The sequence below is a fragment of the Cherax quadricarinatus genome, chromosome 66, assembly GCF_038502225.1.
Source record: "Cherax quadricarinatus isolate ZL_2023a chromosome 66, ASM3850222v1, whole genome shotgun sequence".
NCBI classification, from domain to species: Eukaryota; Metazoa; Arthropoda; class Malacostraca; order Decapoda; family Parastacidae; genus Cherax; species Cherax quadricarinatus.
This window is the reverse complement of record NC_091357.1, coordinates 3,382,569-3,401,709: the sequence shown is the minus strand read 5'-3', so window position 1 is coordinate 3,401,709 and position 19,141 is coordinate 3,382,569. Positions and strand designations below refer to the sequence as shown.

Below are 19,141 nucleotides of genomic sequence, written 5' to 3'. Positions count from 1 at the left end.
ACCCAACAAAAAGCTGCAGTAAGAATAATCACTAAATCCCATTCCTGGCAACACCCCCCCCCCCACTCTTCATAGATCTAAACTTACTCCCTGTTCAGTACATCCACACTTACTACTGTGCAATCTACATCTACAGGACCTTAAATTCCAATATTAACATTGACCTAAAATGCTTTCTTGATAGTTGTGACAGAACCCACAGGCATAACACCAGACACAAACATCTCTATGACATTCCCTGTGTCCGACTAAACCTTTACAAAAATTCAATGTACATGTATGTCAAAGGCCCAAAAATCTGGAACACCCTACCTGAAATCTCTAGAACTGCAGACACATTCATCACCTTCAAAACTACCATTAGAAAACATCTTATCTCCCTGATACACCCTGTCAACTAATTACACGAATACCACCTGGTGGTTCACACTTACTCACTCACCCATTTGACCATAAAAAGAAATATCAATCTCAATCTTAAAATAATGAATCCTAACTAGTCATCAGTTGGCCTGTGATACTCCAATACTGAAACTATGTATTGTGCCAAAACAAAAGCATTCACATTGCTAAACTCACAAACTAGTATTTAGTCACTTAGCCATAATACCAACTTACCTCATACTTTGTATTATTTTAAATTTAAGATTTAAACTAAGTCTGCCCGAAATGCCTAGCCATGCTAGGTGTTCTAGTGGTACACTCTGTAATTATTATTTTATTACATGTAAACCACACAATACCCAAATTCTGTAAACTCAGCATTGTAATCCTTATAGAGAATAAACTTTGAATTTGAATTTATATAAAGGGAAGGGGGACAAAAGAGATTGTAAAAATTATAGAGGAGTCTGTGGAGACAAAGAACTTTGTCCTTGGAGGCAAAGAGGGGAATGTATGAGAGTATAGTTTTACCAACGCTCTTATATGGGTGTGAAGCATGGGTGATGAATGTTGCAGCGAGGAGAAGGCTGGAGGCAGTGGAGATGTCATGTCTGAGGGCAATGTGTGGTGTGAATATAATGCAGAGAATTCGTAGTTTGGAAGTTAGGAGGAGGTGCGGGATTACCAAAACTGTTGTCCAGAGGGCTAAGGAAGGGTTGTTGAGGTGGTTCGGACATGTAGAGAGAATGGAGCGAAACAGAATGACTTCAAGAGTGTATCAGTCTGTAGTGGAAGGAAGGCGGGGTAGGGGTCGGCCTAGGAAAGGTTGGAGGGAGGGGGTAAAGGAGGTTTTGTGTGCGAGGGGCTTGGACTTCCAGCAGGCATGCGTGAGCGTGTTTGATAGGAGTGAATGGAGACAAATGGTTTTTAATACTTGACATGCTGTTGGAGTGTGAGCAAAGTAACATTTATGAAGGGGTTCAGGGAAACCGGCAGGCCGGACTTGAGTCCTAGAGATGGGAAGTACAGTGCCTGCACTCTGAAGGAGGGGTGTTAATGTTGCAGTTTAAAAACTGTAGTGTAAAGCACCCTTCTGGCAAGACAGTGATGGAGTGAATGATGGTGAAAGTTTTTCTTTTTCGGGCCACCCTGCCTTGGTGGGAATCGGCCAGTGTGATAATAAAAAAAAATAAAAAGTTTACTGAGTATGACAGGAAAAGTGTACGGTAGGGTTATTATTGAAAGAATTAGAGGTAAGACAGGATGTAGAATTGCGGATGAGCAAGGAGGTTTTAGAGTGGGTAGGGGATGTGTAGATCAAGTGTTTACATTGAAGCATATATGTGAACAGTATTTAGATAAAGGTAGGGAAGTTTTTATTGCATTTATGGATTTAGAAAAGGCATATGATAGAGTGGATAGAGGAGCAATGTGGCAGATGTTGCAAGTGTATGGAATAGGTGGTAGGTTACTAAATGCTGTAAAGAGTTTTTATGAGGATAGTGAGGCTCAGGTTAGGGTGTGTAGAAGAGAGGGAGACTACTTCCCGATAAAAGTAGGTCTTAGACAGGGATGTGTAATGTCACCATGGTTGTTTAATGTATATATTTATAGATGGGGTTGTAAAAGAAGTAAATGCTAGGGTGCTCGGGAGAGGGGTTGGATTAAATTATGGGGAATTGAATACAAAATGGGAAGTGACAGTTACTTTTTGCTGATGATACTGTGCTTATGGGAAATTCTAAAGAAAAATTGCAAAGGTTAATGGACGAATTTGGGAATGTGTTTGAAGGTAAAAAGTTGAAAGTGAACATAGAGAAGAGTAAGGTGATGAGAGTATCAAATGATTTAGATAAAGAAAAATTGGATATCCATAAATATCCATAAATCCATCCGCTGACGTGTCAGCGGATGGATTTATGAAGGATGAGGTTAATCATAGAATTGATGAAGGAAAAAAGGTGAGTGGTGCATTGAGGTATATGTGAAGGCAAAAAATGTTATCTATGGAGTCAAAGAAGGGAATGTATGAAAGTATAGTAGTACAGTGGACCCCCGGTTAACGAACTTTTTTCATTCCAGTAGTATGTTCAGGTGCCAGTACTGACCGAATTTTTTCCCATAAGGAATATTGTGAAGTAGATTAGTCCATTTCAGACCCCCAAACATACACGTACAAACGCACTTACATAAATACACTTACATAATTGGTCGCATTTGGAGGTGATCGTTAAGCGGGGGTCCACTGTATATGGGTGTGAAGCTTGGGTTGTAAATGCTGCAGCAAGGAGGCGGTTGGAGGCAGTGGAGATGCCCTGTCTAAGGGCAATGTGTGGTGTAAATATGCAGAAAATTCAGTGTGTGGAAATTAGGAGAAGGTGTGGAGTTAATAAAAGTATTAGTCAGAGGGCTGAAGAGGGGTTGTTGAGGTGGTTTGGTCATTTAGAGAGAATGGATCAAAGTAGAATGACATGGAGAGCATATAAATCTGTAGGGGAAGGAAGGAGGGGTAGGGGTCGTCCTCGAAAAGGTTGGAGGGAGGGGGTAAAGGAGGTGTTGTGGGCAAGGGGTTTGGACTTCCAGCAAGCGTGCATGGGTGTGTTAAATAGAAGTGAATTGAGACAAATGGTATTTGGGACCTAACGATCTGTTGGAGTGTGAGCAGGTTAATATTTAGTGAAGGGATTCAGGGAAACCGGTTATTTTATATAACCAGACTTGAGTCCTGGAAATGGGAAGTACAATGCCTGCACTCTAAAGGAGGGGTTTGGGATATTGGCGGTTTGGAGAGATATATTGTGTATTTTTATACATATATACTTCTAAACTGTTGTATTCTGGGCACTTCTGCAAAAACAGTGATTATGTGTGAGTGAGGTGAAAGTGTTGAATGATGATGAAAGTATTTTCTTTTTGGGGATTTTCTTTCTCTTTGGGTCACCCTGCCTCGGTGGGAGACGGCCGACTTGTTGAAAAAGAAAAAAATATATAATAATAATACATGTATAATAATAATGTACTACATAATAATAATTATAATACAGTGGACCCCCGCATAACGATCACCTCCGAATGCGACCAATTATGTAAGCGTATTTATGTAAGTGCGTTTGTAATTGTATGTTTGGGGATCTGAAATGGACTAATCTACTTCACAATATTCCTTATGGGAACAAATTCGGTCAGTACTGGCACCTGAACATACTTCTGGAGTGAAAAAATATCGTTAACCGGGGGTCCACTGTAATGGCTTCAAAAGGCCGTCACTAGATGGCAGTGTTTACCACAACATAGAGGGAGCAGTTGTGGCCGCCTCCACCTGTTACATAATGGCATATTTTATTCATTCTAGAGTATATATCAGGTTTCTGTGTTATTTATATTGTTTATTATTTCATATTAGATGAACTGTGATAGACAAATAAGCCGTAGAGTTGATGATAGCGAAATATTCAAGAAATATTTTGTCCTGTCTCCAGACAAACTCTCATGGGCCGCCGCCGCCACATGTATAATGACATATTTTATTCATTCTAGAGTATATACAGTATCAGGTTTCTATGTTATTTATATTGTTTATTATGTCATATTAGATGAACTGTGATAGATAAATAAGCTGATAATATTAATATTAGCTAAATTATTCAAGAAGTATTTTGTCCGGTCTCCAGACAAACTCTTGTCCACCACCGACACCGCCCATACTACAACATGAATTACATATTTTATTCATTTCAGAGTATATATATCAGGTTTCTATGTTATTTATATTGTTTATTATGTCATATTAGATGAAGTTAGATAGATAAATAAGCCATAGAGTTTATATTAGCGAAATTATTGAAGCACAGAATTCTACTGGAACGGATTAATTGAATTTCAATTATGTAATTTAAATGAGGAAAATTAACTCTGCAAACATGTAAATCCAGTTGCGAGCAAGGTCATGGAACGGATTAAACTCGCAAGTAGTGGTTCCACTGTACGTCATTAAGTGAGGAGAGGCCGTATCACAAATACAGACTTGATAAAGCCTGTGGTGTGAGAAATGTGACCAATAAAAGTTTTACAATATTGCACACATATCTGCATAATACATTATAAATTCTACATCTACGTATTAGCAAAATAAATTAAATCTAGAAAATGTTACCACTTTGGATTTCTTTGTAAACAGTTGGAGTAGTATTACACTGTACTACTATACACTGGCATGATGTGTGCTATAGTCAAAGCCCTTGATCAGCTTTACCTGGCCACACTATCATGGATTGAATATCTTGAGCTTAAACTACTGCTCTTTTATTTTATTAACTATGGATTGTATTAAAACACTATAGGAATAATATGTTGTTTAAAAAATATATATACAGCGGACCCCCGGTTTACGATATTATTTCATTCCAGAAGTATATTCAGGTGCCAGTACTGAAGGAATTTGTTCCCATAAGGAATATTGTGAAGTAGATTAGTCCATTTCAGACCCCCAAACATACACGTACAAACGCACTTACATAAATACACTTAAATAATTGGTCGCATTGGGAGCTGATCGTAAAGCGGGGGTCCACTGTATTTTTATACTCAAGATGAGTATTTTTTTTTTTAATTTTGTATTGCTTCCCAATAGCAGGTGAGATATTTTATTTGTCACAACAGGAGGAGGATACAGCAGAATGGCGAACTATTAAGCCAGAGACTTTCGCTGTCATCATGGACTTTTTTGCTTCTGGCTTGCCAGTCATTCATGAAATTGATCAAGCAGAAAGTGAACATGGTAAGTGAGCAAGAGTGCAGTGGTGATCATACTGGACTACTAATCCAAAGGTCCCATTGAAAAATTTCTGAGGGATACAGTGCTTCTAATTAAGTTAAACTGGTTCTTGAAGCTTACAATTAAATGTTTATTTAGGTGTTTATCAGTAGATATCTTCTGATGTCAGGTAAAAGGACATGTGCAACTTACGAGACATTTTACTGTGGCAATGTTTTGCTGTCCAGGAGTTTTGTCAAGCCATAATAATGGCTTGACAAAGCTCCTGGAGAATGTAACGTTGCCACAAAATGTCGCATTAATTGCACTTGTCCTTTTACCTGACATTCTTCTTCCTTCAAAAAACCATCCGTATTCCACCGAGGTAGGTTTTCCCAAAAAAGAAAAAAGGAAGTTTCTCCTTTTAAATTTAGTATGTATACAGGAGAAAGGGTTCCAGCCCCTTGGCCCCGGCATTTTATTTCTCTTATGACACTCATGGCTTACTGAGGAAGAATTCTGTTCGACTTTTTCATGGAGATAAGCAGAAATAGACAAGAACAAGAACTAGTAAGAAAATAGAAGAAAACCCACAAAGGTGTGTATATATGCTTGTACATGCATGTGTAGTGTGATCTAAATGCAAGTAGAAGTAGCAAGACATTCCAGAAACCTTGCATGTTTGAGACAAAAAAGACACCAGCAGTCCTACTATTATGTAAAACAAAGGTTTCTGTTTCACACTCACTTGGCAGGACAGTAGTACCTCCCTGGGCAGTTGCTGTCTACCAACCTACTACCTTCTTTACCTAATATTGTTGATAATTCTACCAATATTACTACAAATACACTTAACTCGCATGCTTAAATATTTTAAGCATACTGTGGCAGCAAATGATAATAGTGGTTGGGGTGTAAGCAAGGTAACATTTATGAAGGAATTCAGAGAAAGCAGTTAGATGGACTTGAGTCCAGCTAACTGTCTCCACTCTGAAGAAGGGGTTGGGAAAGTTATAGTCTGAGGGTAATATCAGTTGTGATGTCAGTACATTTCTTGAAAGAAAGGGATATAATTAATGATGGTGACTTGTGTTTTCTCCCTTGGGTCACCCTTCTTTGGCATGAGATGGCCAGCAAGCATGCTCACGCATGCTTGCTGGAAGTCCAAGCCCCTCACACACACAACTTCCTTCACCCCCTTCCCTCCAACCTTTCCTAGGCCGACCCCCTACTCTGCCTTCCCTTCACTACAGATTTATACACTACAAGTCATTTTATTTTGTTCCATACTCTACATGTCTGAACCACCTCAACAACCCCTCCTCAGCCCTCTGGATAATAGTTTTGGTAATCCTACACCTCCTTCTAATATCCAAACTACGTGTCAGTGTATTTTGCTCATAGGAAGGATACACACACCCCTCTGGGTTTTCTGCTATTTTCTTTCTAGTTCTTGTTCTTGTTTATTTCCTCTTAACTCCATGGGGAAATGAAACAGAACTCTTCCTCCGTAAGCCATGTGTGTTGTAAGAGGCGACTAAAATGCCAGGAGCAAGGGGCTAGTAACCCCTTCTGTATAAATTGCTAAATTTAAAAAAAACTTTTGTTTTTCTTTTTGGGCCACCCTGCCTTGGTGGGATACGGCCGGTTTGTTGAAAGAAGAAAAGGAAGGATCAAGTGGTTATTGGACTTCGCAAGTTCTAATTTGCCAGCTTTATTTAACAGTTAGGGTTTTTGGATTCTTTTTAATAACTAGAGAATGTTTTTTCTGGTTAGCTTTAAACTTTCAACTTAGTGGAAAGTTTGGATTGGTTTTGGGCTGTGTAGGTGCCAATTGTCATTTTTACCGAAGAAATTATAATAACTTTTGACTGCATCTTCTGATTTGTTGCAAATCTTTATTGCCAATATTAAACCACATAACAAATTTGTGCAGCACTCTATGCTGTTCCTTTTGCATGTATTAAGGTACTGAAGACTGGGTTTTTGGGATACGGGGTAGACGTCACTGGGATTGTGCAGTGACTGAATCAAGTTTAGTATACTAGTGTTTGAAGTGATTTGTGTTCTGAAGAAAACTTGTATATATTTTATACATATGAAAAAATGTCAAGCTTAACATTTTCTCAAATCATTAGTCTCCATATTATTCATATGTAATTTTTATTTTACACGAGACTTGCTGATATGGTTATAAACTGGATGTATTTCAAGGAAATTTATATGTAGAAGGTTTTTTTGGATTATGATAAATTTAGAATTTATATGCAGTATTGTATGTTAGGATCTGCTTACAGCAATGTTACATTTACAGCTGGATGTGATGAGGATGATGATGAGACAGTAGCGATGATTAAGGAACTTCTTGACACTCGCATTCGTCCCACAGTACAGGAAGATGGTGGTGATATTCTTTTCCGGGGATTTGATGATGGAATAGTTTATCTTAAGGTAGTACAGAATATATTAGTAACCGGCGAATAAAAAAAAAAAAAGACTTCTTTGTGTTTAGGTCCTCTCCCACCAAGGAAGGGTGAAAAAAATAAGTCAACTTCATTCATTCAATAACCCTGCAGACTGCAACATTTTTATCTCTTCTGAATGCAGGTGCTATAACTTCCCATCTCCAAGACTCAGGTCTGGCTAAATGATTTTATTAAATTCCTTCATGTTAATAATAATAATCTTTACTTCTACAAGTACATTTACAAGGTATACAAGCCTAGCTGACATTAGTGACATATTACTATGTAGAAATCTCCTTGTTATGCAGAGCATTTCAGGCAGATTAGGTCAGTTTTGTCTCCAGGATGTGATGCACACCAGTTGACTACCACGCTTATCTCTACTTACTCGATCTTACAGGCCTGCTGGATGCTCCTTCACACCCTGCCTCCAGCTCTTCCTGAGATGACTTCCTACCCTTTCTTTTACCCTAGATTTGTACCATCTCTTGGTCATCCTGTTCTTTTCAGTAACTAGTCTATATTATCATTAATCTTCTGTTTAGCTTTGGTTCATCTGTACACTTGCTGCCTGCACAGGGCCCAAAACTCCAGTTGATATGCTGTAATCTTATGAGGAACAGCTGATATGGGGAGAATTTTGAAAAGGTGGATGGCTAGAAATCTCTGACAGTCAAAACAGTGACATCTTTATTAAGTGAATAAGAGCACCACTGTAGCAACATTTTCAACATAGATTATGTTTTGTGGTTTAGTATAGCATGAATTTCATCACAAGTATCCCTCACATTAATCATTTCTTGCTAAACTCAGCAGGTAGGGTAATAATTCAAAGTTAACATTAATAAGTGAATTCACAATACTTTGCAACTGCTTAGTGCTCTTTTAACAATACTATATATCCTTACAAAGCAATTATTCACATTAGAGCTAATACAGTGGAGCCTAGGTGTTTAAACTTAATTGGTTACTAGGTGGTGGTCGAACTACGAAAAGTTTGATGTCCGAAACAGTATTTCTCAGGCATAATTATCAGCCTCGCACACTGGAAGATGCTAAAATGACTTTTCCAAAAGTCTCTTGAGAGTTAGGTCAGTGTCAGAAATCTTTCATGTATAGTATTTTACAACTGAATTTTAAACAAGCCAGCATGTTTGGACTCCATAAAAGCATTCAAAGACTGGGTCAGTTTTTTCTGGAAAAAATTGTTCAGACTACGGTTCATTCAAGAGCCAGTATGTTTGAACACTGAGATTCCACTGTATTGGCACCTACCTCTCAGCTTCACTGTCTTCTTTGGCACAGTATGCTGTACTATGTACTGTGAGCCTTAACTGACAGTGAGTATCCATTACACAGTGCTGCACAGTTGTACACATCACTTGCTTTCACTGTACACACACTACTATAAATTACAAGAAGATTGATTGTTATGGTGCATCTCCATGTGCTTTATTACATTACTTCCTGGGGCATCATTATAAGGTCTAAATTAGATTTTCCTGATGCAGTAGTAACAACTGTATCTAGCAGTTTTATATTTCAAATAATTTTTGATATCTAGACAAGAAATAAGTGCCAACATATCTATTACAAATTTGTCAGTTAAAAACAGAGTAGGGGAGTTAGTAGATGGGGAGAGGAAGGTATTAGGTAGATGGCGAGAATATTTTGAGGAACTTTTAAATGTTGAGGAAGAAAGGGAGGCGGAAATTTCATGCACTGGCCAGGGAGGTATACCATCTTTTAGGAGTGAAGAAGAGCAGAATGTAAGTGTGATGGAGGTACGTGAGGCATTACGTAGAACGAAAGGGGGTAAAGCAGCTGGAACTGATGGGATCATGACAGAAATGTTAAAAGCAGGGGGGGGATATAGTGTTGGAGTGGTTGGTACTTTTGTTTAATAAATGTATGAAAGAGGGGAAGGTACCTAGGGATTGGCGGAGAGCATGTATAGTCCCTTTATATAAAGGGAAAGGGGACAAAAGAGATTGTAAAAATTATAGAGGAAAAAGTTTACTGAGTATACCAGGAAAACTATACGGTAGGGTTATAATTGAAAGAATTAGAGGTAAGACAGAATGTAGGATTGCGGATGAGCAGGTAGGCTTCAGAGTGGGTAGGGGATGTGTAGATCAAGTGTTTACATTGAAGCATATATGTGAACAGTATTTAGATAAAGGTAGGGAAGTTTTTATTGTATTTATGGATTTAGAAAAGGCATATGATAGAGTGGATAGAGGAGCAATGTGGCAGATGTTGCAAGTATATGGAATAGGTGGTAAGTTACTAAATGCTGTAAAGAGCTTTTATGAGGATAGTGAGGCTCAGGTTAGGGTATGTAGAAGAGAGGGAGAATACTTCCCGGTAAAAGTAGGTCTTAGACAGGGATGTGTAATGTCACCATGGTTGTTTAATATATTTATAGATGGGGTTGTAAAAGAAGTAAATGCTAGGGTGTTCGGGAGAGGGGTGGGATTAAATTATGGGGAATCAAATTCAAAATGGGAATTGACACAGTTACGTTTTGCTGATGATACTGTGCTGATGGGAGATTCTAAAGAAAAATTGCAAAGGTTAGTGGATGAGTTTGAGAATGTGTTTAAAGGTAGAAAGTTGAAAGTGAACATAGAAAAGAGTAAGGTGATGAGGGTATCAAATGATTTAGATAAAGAAAAATTGGATATCAAATTGGGGAGGAGGAGTATGGAAGAAGTGAATGTTTTCAGATACGTACTTGGGAGTTGACGTGTCGGCGGATGGGTTTATGCAGGAGGAGGTTAATCATAGAATTGATGAGGGAAAAAAGGTGAGTGGTGCGTTGAGGTATATGTGGAGTCAAAAAACGTTATCTATGGAGGCAAAGAAGGGAATGTATGAAAGTATAGTAGTACCAACACTCTTATATGGATGTGAAGCTTGGGTGGTAAATGCAGCAGCGAGGAGACGGTTGGAGGCAGTGGAGATGTCCTGTCTAAGGGCAATGTGTGGTGTAAATATTATGCAGAAAATTCGGAGTGTGGAAATTAGGAGAAGGTGTGGAGCTAATAAAAGCATTAGTCAGAGGGTAGAAGAGGGGTTGTTGAGGTGGTTTGGTCATTTAGAGAGAATGGATCAAAGTAGAATGACATGGAAAGCATATAAATCGATAGGGGAAGGAAGGAGGGGTAGGGGTCGTCCTCGAAAGGGTTTGAAAGAGGGGGTAAAGGAGGTTTTGTGGGCAAGGGGCTTGGAATTCCAGCAAGCGTGCATGAGCGTGTTAGGAGTGAATGGAGACGAATGGTACTTGGGACCTGACGATCTGTTGGAGTGTGAGCAGGGTAATATTTAGTGAAGGGATTCAGGGAAACCGGTTATTTTCATATAGTCGGACTTGAGTCCTGGAAATGGGAAGTACAATGCCTGCACTTTAAAGGAGGGGTTTGGGATATTGGCAGTTTGGAGGGATATGTTGTGTATCTTTATACGTATATGCTTCTAAACTGTTGTATTCTGAGCACCTCTGCAAAAGCAGTGATAATGTGTGAGTGTGGTGAAAGTGTTGAATGATGATGAAAGTATTTTCTTTTTGGGGATTTTCTTTCTTTTTTGGGTCACCCTGCCTCGGTGGGAGACGGCAGACTTGTTGGAAAAAAAAAAAATATCTATTACATGAAGCAAAAGAATAGAGAGAACAGATACAGCAGATGAGGAGGGCAGGAAAGTAAAGCTTTCATATACAGTACTAGTATACAAGAAGAGAGAAGAGACAAACAAATGAAAGAGAAAGGAGGGAGCCCTTGAATATCCTAAGTGAAATGTAAGAAAAGATTTGAAGGGGAAGTAAAGATTATGAGAAATGTATTACCTTTTATCATTGAATTTTATAGCATTAGTGTTTTGTTTCAGATGATGGGTTCATGCACTGGATGTCCTTCCTCTGTTGTTACACTCAAGAATGGTGTTCAGAATATGCTCCAGTTCTACATACCAGAGGTAGTCAGACAATAATTTTATGTTCATTTGCGCTTCGCTTTTGTACTCTAATTGTAATAGCTTTCTTACTTACAGGAGCGCCCCACTTATGCAGCAGGTTAGGTTCCAGTCTAACGCTGTAAACCGAAAATAACTGTAAAGTGAAACATAGCCTTTTCTCGCTTTCAAATGCGTATAAAGGCCTGATAATGTGTTTACACTAGCCAGGAATGTCTGTCTGGTTTATTTTGGGCCCTATTTGGAAATTGGCATCTTTTGAAATTTGTATGAAATTGGCAAAATTACCAATTTCTGACCACTTTATTGGATAGTTGAAATCGGTAAATGGGTGGTTTTTTGAACTCATTTGATAGAAAAAATGGAGTTCTGGCAAAATAATTACTATTTTTTTTCAACTGGAACATTGGAATTGGCCGAAAATAGGGCTCAAAGTGGGCGAAATCGCTGATGCGTAAACATCGTCGAGACCGCTAACTTTGTGAGAGCATAATTCCATAAGTTTTCCATCAAATTTCATACTTTTGGTGTCATTATGGTCAGGAAAAGATTCTCTATCATTTCATAAGAAAAAAAATAATTCATATATTTTTTTGGTTCTTTTATTTTACAGAAAATTTAAATAATTTAATCATGGCCACCTTGCATCCCCAAGAAATAAGTTCTGTGACTGTAAGTGAACTTCAACAGCTTAAATTTTCACAGTTGACTTTCTCATGGAACGTTACAGTTAAGAAAAGAGGCTGTTCAACACCTGATATTCAAATATCTCAGCCATGAATAAGCAACAGCAAGAAGTATATACATAACTTTAATTCATTTAATTCAATGACTAATAATTTTCTGAAGCAGAACCGCCACTAATTTTAGCTGCAAGCCGCCACTGGTGAGGAATGAGGGAACATACACTATGTACTGTGATATAATATTGCTTCTCTTCCTCAGACATAACTACCACCTCTCACTTCTCTGATGAATAATTTATATACAGTGTAAAACTTCTAACTAACAGACCTCCATTTAATGGATTTCAAAAGTTATAGACTAAAATTGGCTGGATAAACATTGAAATCATCAGACAAAATGGTAAAATAAAGTTCATAATTCTAAGTTTTGTCCATAGCAAGTGTGTGTGATTGATTGTCCAGTATAAGCCAGTGGTAGCATCCGTGACCTATCCATTTTCATTGTTTCCTTATCCATAGGCTGCCCGTACCAGTTTGTGTTCACTAATTTATACACTCATCATTCAGTCACCAATTTTCAGTGGATTTACAATGTTTTGTAGGACTATAAACATATTAGTAAATTGCAGTAAATAATGGCTTCTAAGGCAAGTGGTGGTGCCAAGAGGTTGTGTGTGACTCTCAGTATTACAGTATCTTGCCACTTTTTTGTTTCCCAAACTTGTATTCCCATCCTACAGACATTGCTTTGTGCTTTATGCAAATTACCTAAATTCCTTATGGAACTCTTGTCTTTTTACAATGTATATATGCCTTATTTACTTGGGCATTAATACACACTAAGACACCCATTAGTCTCACATTTAACCTGTGCATTTCTAGAGCTTTTGGAAATGTATTATCTTTAATGATTTCTTTTAAATATTAAGTTATTGATAATGTGTCACATAACTTATTCTACAGGTTGTTGAGGTAGTAGAAGCGAAAGATGCAGATGATGAGCTAATTGAAGAGGAATTTAAGAAGTTTGAAAAAGAGCTCGAGTCGAAGCAGACAAAAACAGAATAAGTCAACTGTTATTACCCAAAATTCTAAGTATACAATTGCATTAATATAGTTACTTTAAACCTATTGTGTACATACTATATCTACTTAAATTTGTGGAAAAAGTTAAACTTTTCTTAGAGTTTTGAATATAATGTTCAGATTTCTTCCACTTAGCATAAACAGCGTCTGAAAATGTAAATTTATGTACTCGTATACCTTAATTAACCCTTTCAGGGTCCGTCCCGTAGATCTACGGCTTTACGTTCAGGGTCCAAACCGTAGATCTACGTCATGAGCTCAGCTCACTCTGATAAACTGTGAGTGGTAAATTTGGGCCTAGATATGAGAGAATACATCTATGTGGTATGTGTGCACCACATAAAACAAATCCTGCAGCACACTGTGTATAATGAGAGGAAAAAAACTGAGACCGTGATTTTCGATTAAAACAGCGACTTTGCAGTGTTTTTTCGTATGTTTTTTATAGTTGTATTTGTGATTTCTTGGTCTCATATGATAGAATGGAAGACATATTACAGAAATAGAGATAATTTTGATTGGTTTTAGCACTGGAAATGGCTTGAAACTGAGCTCAAAGTGGCGGAAATGTTAAATTTTTGCCGATGTTCAAGAGTAAACAAACGACCTCACACGTCTAATACATGCCAGCTGGTCGGTCTGATATACATTCATAAATGTGGTGATGATATTTATACAATTATTACAATATTGCATAACAGTAAATCTTCTATTTTTTGGTGTGAATAAAAATTCATTATGTGAATAAAAAATCAAAATGGAATTTATTTGTAAAGCCTCAAAACGTAACTAATGAACAGAGGAAATGTTAGTTTAGTGCCAGGAATACCTACATTGTTTATTCTGGATCCTATTTTGAAATTGGAATATTTTGAACTTTGTGTTAAATTGGCCAAATTACCAATTTCCGGTCACTTTATTTTGTAGTTGAAACAGTTGACTTGGCGATTTCTTGTGCTCAATCGATAGAATAGAAGTAATCCTAGTGAAATAGCTAAGAATTTGGTCGACTGAAATAATGTAATTGGCCTAAAATGGGAGTCAAAGTCGGCAAAATCGCCGATTCATAAATATCGCTGACACATCAAAATTCACGAGAGCATAATTTCGTCAATTTCCCATCAAATTTCGTACTTTTTTTTTTATTACATTCACAAAAAGATTCTCTACCATTTCATAAGAAAAAAATAACAATTTTTTTTTTTTTAAATTCTTGGACACTGGGGCACCACTTCAGATTTTGGCCTTGGACCCTGAAAGGGTTAAGGATCGCTGGATTTCCAGTTATATTTTTTAACATGTTACAGAATGAACTGAAATTTAGCAGTTCTAATTTGTTAAGTCAGTGTTACACAGACCAACAACTGTACAGGAGTTTACTTGAGATATTCCCAATTTAGAATACAGATAATCCCTACAGATTCACAGGGCTTATGTTTTGAGAGGTCCCACTAAATTGGAAACTGCAAATGGTTCCGTTTGCTTACTCTACTTTCAACAAACTGGCCGTATCCCACCAAGGTAGGGTGGCCCAAAAAGAAAAACAAAAGTTTCTTTTTTAGTAATGTATATAGGAGAATGGGTTACTAGCCCCTTGCTTTCAGCATTTTAGTCGCCTCTTACAACACGCATGGCTTACGGAGGAAAAATTCTGTTCCGTTTTCCCATGGGGAGTTTGCTTAATATTGTTTAATATTAATAATCATTAGAATTCATGATCAGAATAGAGATATTTGGGCATGGGAAAGTCAGACAGAAAAAAATGTTGGTTAGTTGAAATCTGCAAAAATGGAAGCCCGTGAATTTGAAGGAATAGTTGCACTTTTAAGCTAACTTATGACAAGGAAATTCTCAAAACTGTATATAATTATTTATACTGAATAAATTATACTGCATACTACAGCTTTTTTATTCTTATTATGTATAAAAATGTATAAAAAGTATGTATATGTGAACAGTATTTAGATGAAGGTAGGGAAGTTTTTATTGCATTTATGGATTTAGAAAAGGCATATGATAGAGTGGATAGAGGAGCAGTGTGGCAGATGTTGCAAGTATATGGAATAGGTGGCAAGTTACTAAATGCTGTAAAGAGTTTTTATGAGGATAGTGAGGCTCAGGTTAGGGTGTGTAGAAGAGAGGGAGACTACTTCCCGGTAAAAGTAGGTCTTAGACAGGGATGTGTAATGTCATCATGGTTGTTTAATATATTTATAGATGGGGTTGTAAAAGAAGTAAATGCTAGGGTGTTCGGGAGAGGGGTGGGATTAAATTATGGGGAATCAAATTCAAAATGGGAATTAACACAGTTACTTTTTGCTGATGATACTGTGCTTATGGGAGATTCTAAAGAAAAATTGCAAAGGTTAGTGGATGAGTTGGGGAATGTGTGTAAAGGTAGAAAGTTGAAAGTGAACATAGAAAAGAGTAAGGTGATGAGGGTATCAAATGATTTAGATAAAGAAAAATTGGAAATCAAATTGGGGAGGAGGAGTATGGAAGAAGTAAATGTTTTCAGATACTTGGGAGTTGACGTGTCGGTGGATGGATTTATGAAGGATGAGGTTAATCATAGAATTGGTGAGGGAAAAAAGGTGAGTGGTGCATTGAGGTATATGTGGAGTCAAAAAACGTTATCTATGGAGGCAAAGAAGGGAATGTATGAAAGTATAGTAGTACCAACACTCTTATATGGGTGTGAAGCTTGGGTGGTAAATGCAGTAGCGAGGAGACGGTTGGAGGCAGTGGAGATGTCCTGTCTAAGGGCAATGTGTGGTGTAAATATTATGCAGAAAATTCGGAGTGTGGAAATTGGGAAAAGATGTGGAGTTAACAAAAGTATTAGTCAGAGGGCAGAAGAGGGGTTGTTGAGGTGGTTTGGTCATTTACAGAGAATGGATCAAAGTAGAATGACATGGAAAGCATATAAATCTATAGGGGAAGGAAGGCGAGGTAGGGTTCGTCCTCGAAAGGGTTGGAGAGGGGGTAAAGGAGGTTTTGTGGACTTCCAGCAAGCGTGCGTGAGCGTGTTAGATAGGAGTGATTGGAGACAAATGGTACTTGGGACCTGACGATCTGTTGGAGTGTGAGCAGGGTAATATTTAGTGAAGGGATTCAGGGGAACCGGTTATTTTCATATAGTCGGACTTGAGTCCTGGAAATGGGAAGTACAATGCCTGCACTTTAAAGGAGGGGTTTGGGATATTGGCAGTTTAGAGGGATATGTTGTGTATCTTTATACGTATATGCTTCTAAACTGTTGTATTCTGAGCACCTCTGCAAACATAGTGATAATGTGCGAGTGTGGTGAAAGTGTTGAATGATGATGAAAGCATTTTCTTTTTGGGGATTTTCTGTCTTTTTTGGGTCAACCTGCCTCGGTGGGAGACGGCTGACTTGTTGAAAAAAAAAAAATGTGTAAAAATATCTTGAATATATTTTATTTAAAGATTCCATTCATAATAGTACAACATAAGCATATATATCAGTGTTTGCAGGTTACAGATAATTACAGACTCCCAGGTGATTGCCCAATTTATCCCCAAACCACCTTCGTCAGACTGTCAAAATAATCACCACCACCACCAGTCCTATGAGTCACCAGTATGACTTAAAAAAATGTCATTAGCTTGGTTTTACTTTACATATGGATAACTAGCAACAGAACAGGTAATAGTTTATTCTAATCTAACAACTTTTTTTTTTTTAATTGTTCAGAGATCAAGTCCCATACCCCAAGGGGGGTATGGATACCCCTGGTTAAAAATAAAAACCTCCATTCTAAACTAACACTTATCTTTCAACATGGGATCAGGAGGTGGCACTGCCAGCTTGAAAGTGACTCAGAGGACCATTAAATATAGAAGCTTCACACACTTTTATTTTTGTAAGATCTGGAGGTCTAAAAAAAAAAGTTTGAAGGGGGAAGCTTGCACCCTGAATTTTTGTTCATATCCAGAAACAAAAAGCGACCGAGCGACTACTCGTATCCTGAAAAACTCGTATGTTGGGGCACTCGTAAGCCGAGGTTCCACTGTAATAATAATACTCTGCCTTAATCTTGAATTAAAGATGTCACCTTTATTGAAAAAAACCTTCTCTGGCTGAAACTAATTTAGTGCAACTATGAATTCGTCCTTTGCCTTTGTGCTCGCCCTTAACCCTTTGAGGGTCGAGACCCCCAATCCTGAACTTGTTCTCAGGGTCGAACAATATTCAAAAAAAAAAAATTATTTTTTCTTAACAAAATTTTAAGAATATTTTTCTAAGTGTTATAGGCCAAAAAAAAAAAAAATTGCTATCAATACTTACTAAGAGGAAGGAGTGAAGTTGACAGAAAATGAACTGCTTATGGCAGCATCACTGACTGCCGGTCACTTGGTAATATATTTACTTTTATTCTATGTTTTTCTTTTATTTTTTTAATATTTTATTTTTTTTCAAGTAACTTTTATGGCCAGTGAGACCAATATAAAGCATAATGTATATATATATTCACTCCTCATATGCTACACAATAACTGCACAAACATTGACAGGTGAGCATTTTCACCTACCTTAGTCACATACTATTGTCTAAAAAACTCGCCCTATGCAATTCATTCGAGACGCGTCCAGTGTGGCCTGAGCGCGCTAGTGTTTACAAGCCAGCCAGTGCAGTCACATCCACGCATACAATCGGAACATTTCATATTATCACAGCATTTTTAGTGATTGTACCTGCAAAATAAGTCACCATGGGCCCCAAGAAAGCTTCTAGTGCCAACCCTGCAGGAAAAAGGGTGAGAATTACTATGGATATGAAGAAAGGGAAAGGGGACAAAACAGATTGTAAAAATTATAGAGGAATAAGTTTATTGAGTATACCAGGAAAAGTGTACGGTAGGGTTATAATCGAAAGAATTAGAGGTAAGACAGAATGTAGAATTGCGGATGAGCAAGGAGGTTTCAGAGTGGGTAGGGGATGTGTAGATCAAGTGTTTACATTGAAGCATATATGTGAACAGTATTTAGATAAAGGTAGGGAAGTTTTTATTGCATTTATGGATTTAGAAAAGGCATATGATAGAGTGGATAGAGGGGCAATGTGGCAGATGTTGCAAGTATATGGAATAGGTGGTAAGTTATTAAATGCTGTAAAGAGTTTTTATGAGGATAGTGAGGCTCAGGTTAGGGTGTGTAGAAGAGAGGGAGACTACTTCCCGGTAAAAGTAGGTCTTAGGCAGGGATGTGTAATGTCACCATGGTTGTTTAATATATTTATAGATGGGGTTGTAAAAGAAGTAAATGCTAGGGTGTTTGGGAGAGGGGTGGGATTAAATTATGGGGAATCAAATTCAAAATGGGAATTAACACAGTTACTTTTTGCTGATGATACTGTGCTTATGGGAGATTCTAAAGAAAAATTGCAAAGGTTAGTGGATGAGTTGGGGAATGTGTGTAAAGGTAGAAAGTTGAAAGTGAACATAGAAAAGAGTAAGGTGATGAGGGTATCAAATGATTTAGATAAAGAAAAATTGGATATCAAATTGGGGAGGAGTATGGAAGAAGTGAATGTTTTCAGATATGTACTTGGGAGTTGACGTGTCGGCGGATGGATTTATGAAGGATGAGGTTAATCATAGAATTGGTGAGGGGAAAAAAGGTGAGTGGTGCATTGAGGTATATGTGGAGTCAAAAAACGTTATCTATGGAGGCAAAGAAGGGAATGTATGAAAGTATAGTAGTACCAACACTCTTATATGGGTGTGAAGCTTGGGTGGTAAATGCAGCAGCGAGGAGATGGTTGGAGGCAGT

General features: G+C 37.7%; 1 protein-coding gene across 3 annotated transcripts in view; it reads left to right on the top strand.

The window, feature by feature from the left end:
- The window catches only part of LOC128704148 (NFU1 iron-sulfur cluster scaffold homolog, mitochondrial), a 69,554-nt gene that overhangs the window by 21,515 nt on the left and 28,898 nt on the right, over nt 1-19,141 (top strand). For 2 of the 3 annotated variants that reach the window (XM_053799209.2, XM_053799211.2), the window contains exons 4-7: nt 5,044-5,161; nt 7,452-7,588; nt 11,491-11,577; nt 13,224-15,244. In XM_053799209.2, coding sequence (XP_053655184.1) covers nt 5,044-5,161; nt 7,452-7,588; nt 11,491-11,577; nt 13,224-13,328 — 447 coding nt within the window. In that variant the 3' untranslated portion in view covers nt 13,329-15,244. Of the gene's footprint in view, nt 1-5,043; nt 5,162-7,451; nt 7,589-11,490; nt 11,578-13,223; nt 15,245-19,141 lie in introns of those variants that run through there. The other variant, XM_053799210.2, reaches the window with a different exon arrangement.